At 41.4% G+C, this 6,169-nt stretch overlaps 1 protein-coding gene across 2 annotated transcripts in view; it reads right to left on the bottom strand.

Moving 5' to 3' along the window:
• Positions 1-2,816: 2,816 nt before the first annotated feature.
• Positions 2,817-6,169, bottom strand: part of LOC137638794 (zinc finger protein 586-like) — a 5,170-nt gene continuing 1,817 nt past the window's right edge. For both annotated transcript variants that reach the window (XM_068371162.1, XM_068371161.1), the window contains exon 2: positions 2,817-6,027. In XM_068371162.1, coding sequence (XP_068227263.1) covers positions 4,102-5,763 — 1,662 coding nt within the window. In that variant the 5' untranslated portion in view covers positions 5,764-6,027 and the 3' untranslated portion in view covers positions 2,817-4,101. The remainder of the gene's footprint in view (positions 6,028-6,169) is intronic.

Here is a 6,169-nt window from a genome sequence, read left to right on the forward strand (position 1 = left end):
TAAGGAGTTGTCTGTACGACCCAGACAGTCTAGACAGCTTCGGGTTGTCGCGGTACTTCCTCGCTTCCCCATGGTTGACAGTTCACAGACTGTGCAGCAGTACCATGATCTTGTGTCCGGCTCCGTCAGACGACTAGCTTTTAAGAGCTCCCACAAGTCGTCGCTGTCTGGAGATTCTCAGATGGACTATGGATCTGACCAAGGAACTGGGCCTCCTGGTCAATTTTGAGGAGTCCCAGCTCGTCCCATCCCAGACCATTGTCTACCTGGGTATGGATCTTCAGAGTCGAGCTTTTCGGGCTTTTCCGTCGGCCCCAAGGATCTATTAAGCCCTAGATTGCATCCAGAGCATGCTGAGAAGGAACCGATGCTCAGTCAGGTAGTGGATGAGTCTAACAGGGACACTTTCATCGCTGGCCCTGTTCATCGAGTTAGGGAGACGCCACCTCCGCCCCCTTCAGTATCATCTAGCGGCTCACTGGATAAAGGACATGACGCTAGAGACGATCTCAGTTCCTGTTTCCGAAGAGAGGAGGTCTACTCTCACGTGGTGAAAGAACAGCTTTCTTCTCAAGGAAGTCTACCTTTGGCTGTTCAGAAACCCGACCGCCGTCTCTTCTCTGACGCTTCAGACACGGGCTGGGGTGCGACTTTGGACGGACAGGAATGCTCGGGAACATGGAATCAGGAGCTAAGGACACTTCACATCTATTGCAAGGAGCTGTTGGCGGTTCATCTGGCCTTGATAAACTTCAAGTCCCTCCAGCTTAACAAGGTGGTGGAGGTGGACTCTGACAACACCACAGCCTTGGCTTACATCTCCAAGCAGGGAGGGACTCATTCGTGGAAGTTGTTCTAGATCGCAAGGGACCTCCTCATCTGGTTAAAAGATCGAAAGCTCACGCTGGTAATGAGGTTCATTCAGGGCGATATGAATGTCATGGCAGATCGCCTTAGCCGGAAGGGTCAGGTCATCCCCACAGAGTGGACCCTTCACAAGAATGTTTGCAGCAGACTTTGGGCCCTGTGGGGTCAGCCAACCATAGATCTGTTCGCTACCTCGATAACCTAGAGGCTCCCGTTGTATTGTTCTCCGATTCCAGACCCAGCAGCAGTTCACGTGGATGCTTTTCTGCTGGATTGGTCCCATCTCGACCTGTATGCATTCCCGCCGTTCAAGATTGTCAACAGGGTACTTCAAAAGTTCGCCTCTCGCAAAGGGACACGGCTGACGTTGGTTGGCTCCACTCTGGCCCGCGAGAGAATGGTTCATAGAGGTACTGCAATGGCTGGTCGACATTCCCAGGACTCTTCCTCTAGGAGTGGACCTTCTACGTCTACCTCACGTAAAGAAGGTACATCCAAACCTCCACGCTCTTCGTCTGACTGCCTTCAGACTTTCGAAAGACTCTCAAGAGCTAGGGGCTTTTCGAAGGAGGCAGCCAGAGCGATTGCCAGAGCAAGGAGGACATCCACTCTCAGAGTCTATCAGTCTAAAGGGGAAGTCTTCCGAAGCTGGTACAAGGCCAATGCAGTTTCCTCATCCAGTACCACTGTAACCCAGATTGCTGACTTCCTGTTACATCTAAGGAACGTAAGATCCCTTTCAGCTCCTATGATTAAGGGTTACAGAAGTATGTTGGCAGCGGTTTTCCGCCACAGAGGCTTGGATCTTTCCACCAACAAAGATCTACAGGACCTCCTTAGGTCTTTTGAGACCTCAAAGGAACGTCGGTTGTCCACTCCAGGCTGGAATCTAGACGTGGTCCTAAGGTTCCTTATGTCATCGAGATTTGAACCTCTCCAATCAGCCTCTTTTAAGGACCTCACATTAAAAACTCTTTTCCTCGTGTGCTTGACAACAGCTAAAAGAGTAAGTGAGATCCACGCCTTCAGCAGGAACATAGTTTTCACATCTGAAACGGCTACATGTTCCTTGCAGCTCGGTTTGTTGCTAAAACGAGCTTCCTTCACGTCCTTGGCCTAAGTCTTTCGAGATCCCAAGCCTGTCTCACTTGGTGGGGGACGAACTGGAGAGAGTACTTTGCCCAGTTAGAGCTCTTAGGTACTATCTAAAAAGGTCATAACCTTTACGAGGACAATCAGAAGCCTTATGGTGTGCTATCAAGAAGCCTTCTCTTCCAAGGTCTAAGAACTCAGTTTCTTACCTATTCAGGCTCCTGATTAGGGAAGCACATTCTCATCTGAAGGAAGAAGACCTTGCTTTGCTGAAGGTAAGGACACATGAAGTGAGAGCTGTGGCTACTTCAGTGGCCCTCAAACAGAACCGTTCTCTGCAGAGTGTTATGGATGCAACCTATTGGAGAAGCAAGTCAGTGTTCGCATCATTCTATCTCAAAGATGTCCAGTCTCTTTACGAGAACTGCTACACCCTGGGACCATTCGTAGCAACGAATGCAGTAGTAGGCGGGGGCTCAGCCACTACATTCCCATAATCCCATAACCTTTTTAACCTTTCTCTTGAATACTTTTTATGGGTTGTACGGTCGGCTAAGAAGCCTTCCACATCCTTGTTGATTTGGCGGGTGGTCAATTCTTTCTTGAGAAGCGCCGAGGTTAAAAGTTGTGATGAGGTCCTTTAGTATGGGTTGCAGCCCTTTATACTTCAGCACCTAAGAGTCGTTCAGCATCCTAAGAGGACCGCTACGCTCAGTAAGGAAGACGTACTTAATAAAGGCAGAGTAATGGTTCAAGTCGTCTTCCTTACCAGGTACTTATTTATTTTATGTTATTTTTGAATAACTAATAAAATAAAATACGGGATACTTAGCTTCTTTGTTAACATGTATGCTGGTCTCCACCCACCACCCTGGGTGTGAATCAGCTACATGATTATCGGGTAAGATTAATATTGAAAAATGTTATTTTCATTAGTAAAATAAATTTTTGAATATACTTACCCGATAATCATGATTTAATTGACCCACCCTTCCTCCCCATAGAGAACCAGTGGACCGAGGAAAAAATTGAGGTGGTGTTGACAAGAAGTACTGGAGTACCTGACCACAGATGGCGCTGTGGTGTTCACCCCCACCTGTATAGCGATCGCTGGCGTATCCCGACCGTAGATTTCTGTCGGCAACAGAGTTGACAGCTACATGATTATCGGGTAAGTATATTCAAAAATTTATTTTACTAATGAAAATAACATTTTTGTGGATGTCTCTGTTACCTACCCCCCTCCCCCCTTGAGTAAGGGTACTGTATATACAGTAGCATATGCCCACCTTCTTCCCCACTGACAAGATATCAAGAGGAGGGATAACATCTGACTTCGAAACCAAATGACCAGATTAACAGATGTGGAAACCTGAGCTTTTCACCCTTACCACTAAAGGGTTCCATTCCCTTATTTACGGCATGTAATTATTAAAGAAAAAGAAAATGGGAAAACTTTGAAATTTTTGGATGTGTCCATTAAACTTGTCTTCTTGATAGAAATAAGAAATTTGGTTATTAATTTTTTTTAAATACTCTTAACCATTCAAAGAATAAAAATGTTTACCTTTTCTGATAACTAAAAATCTTTACCTTCTCTCAAGACTATGGAAAAACACTAATTAGAACTAGTGTTCTCTCACACATTGCCGATTAATATTATTAATTTCAATATGGCAAGCTCCAAGCATACACACATGAGAGACAGAAAAGTTTAATTGAAGTGGCAAAGATCATATGTTTGATAATTTTAAGGAATACTTTACTTTATTTCCACTATTATAACTTCAGTTACTTCAGGATTTTACTGTAAAACTCTTCTGATCTGGACCCAGACCAAACCACTGCATTATAAAATACAATGAGACTATACACTATATACTAGTAAAACTGTCATTTTTATGGGCATATATCAGTACTGTATGTATTTATATATATCAACAATGAAGTAACTACAGAATTCAATACCTTTCAGTAATAAAGTCATGCTCATACATGTGCAACCTAACCTTGGATGTGTACAGATAATTAAATTGTTCAGACACTTATTAGCATAATATTAGATCATACTTAAGACACTTAGTATGAACTCTATGTTCTCGTACATCGTCCCTTCATGCCTTATATTTCCCAAGAAGTTTCTTATGTGACAGGAAGCTCATCAAAAACAATAGGTTTCACATCAACAACAATCGGCTTGACATCTTTAACCATCTCACTGTATTCTGGTCCTAAATCATAAACATCCTCTTGCTTCACAGTGGTTTTGACATCTTCAGTCACTATTGAACAAGAAGCGCTACTGTCCCTCTCCTCTCTTTCAGGATTTGTACTCCTATTATTTTCAGGAATAACCAAGCTTGGTGCACCTTTTTCAATCTCATCAACAACAAAGATTGTCTCAAATACAGGTCTTGTCTCAATTTCATGCCCACTATGAGTTTCAAAATGTTTCCGCAGATTCCCTTCATAATTGTAAGATTTACCACATACAGAGCACTTGAAACAATTACCAACAGAGTGCAACAACAAATGTTTATTTAAACTTGCCTGTCGAGAGAGAAGTTTCCCACAGTAAGGACACTCGTATTTTCTCTCATTCGTGTGAACAACTCTGTGCTTTTCTAAATCTGATCTTTGAAAGAAACCCCGGCCACAGAGATCACAACGGTTACTTCTCACACCCGTATGTATCCTCATGTGTTTTATTAAATTGGATTTCAAAGAAAATCCTTTATTGCATACAACACACTGGTGTCTCTTAAACCCTGTATGCACTGCTTGGTGCACCCTCAAGTCAGAATTCCTGGAAAATTTCTTGTCACAAATGTCACAATGATATTTCTTTACTCCTGTATGAATAACCATGTGAACAGTTAAATGGGCTCTCTGGGAGAATTCACGGTCACATAACTCACACTTGTAATTTTTTTCTCCTGTATGAAGGACCATATGTTTCTTTAGGCATGAAGAATATGAAAACTTTTTCTGACATATATTACACTCATAATTTTTCTCCCCTGAATGTACCACTGCATGTTTTATTAAAGTGGCCTTCAGTGCAAAGCATTTACCACATATATCACATGCATGATTCTTTTCTCCAGTGTGAACAAGCATATGTTTGACAAGGTTTGACTTAATAGAGAACTGTTTTGAACACCGTTCACATTGATGATTCTTTTCACCAGTGTGCGTCAGCATGTGTTTCACTAATGTCTGCTTGTGGAAGAACTCTTTATTGCACTCAGAACAACAGTAAGTCCTTTTGCTTTTTCTTCTGGCTTTATGTAATACTGTATCACTACTAAAACACCTCTTGTTTACCTTTCCCTTTGGCAGCAATTCTTGGTAATTTTTCTCACTTTTTGCACTAAGAAACACATCCTGAAAACTTTTTTTACACTGGATTTTATTACACACCAATGCATTGCTAGGAGACCTATCAGGATTGTTTACAATTCCATCACATGTACTTTGAGATATTCCTCCATTCCTACGATTTTCATCCTCGTCATATTGATTCTGTGAGCCGCATTCTTGGCTACCTTCTTTCATGTCTTCATTAACTATACTTTCATCATTGCTATGAGGATCACTTTCATCAAACTCTGCATTGTCCTCAGTTTTCACGTCAACATTACTAAAAGATTTATTTTGAAAATTATTATCTTTCATCCTTTCATCCAGTTCATCACCACTCTGAGAATTATTTTCATAAGACAATGAATTTTTACTTAAATTTTCATTGGCAGAGGTAGAAATATTTTCACTATACCCTGATGTTCCTTGTTCTGTTTCCATTATTGCACAATCAAATAATGCTTTCAATAATTAATAATGTTTATATAAAAATATATTTGCATTTAATTTTTTATTCTCACCATGCACATTTTACTGAATGACCTGACAGGTCCCCAGCACTGGGCTATATAGCCCAGTCATAAGTCCCATCAAAACACAAATTACAGCACTAAAACTCTAGAGTAAAGAAAACTATTTACTCCACTCAAGAGTTCACAGATGTCTTGATATATGTGACATCCTGAGTTTTATTTTAACAACATCCTATAAAAGAAGACAAAAATTAATACATGTATAATTACTCACTTTATGAAGCAAAAAGACTTGGAACAACCTCATCTAATTAGAGTTCACCCATTACCATCAGAATTGATTTTAGTAGCAATTGGCTGAGATGACTTATTTA

Source organism: Palaemon carinicauda, chromosome 3 (assembly GCF_036898095.1).
Source record: "Palaemon carinicauda isolate YSFRI2023 chromosome 3, ASM3689809v2, whole genome shotgun sequence".
Classification (NCBI taxonomy): Eukaryota; Metazoa; Arthropoda; class Malacostraca; order Decapoda; family Palaemonidae; genus Palaemon; species Palaemon carinicauda.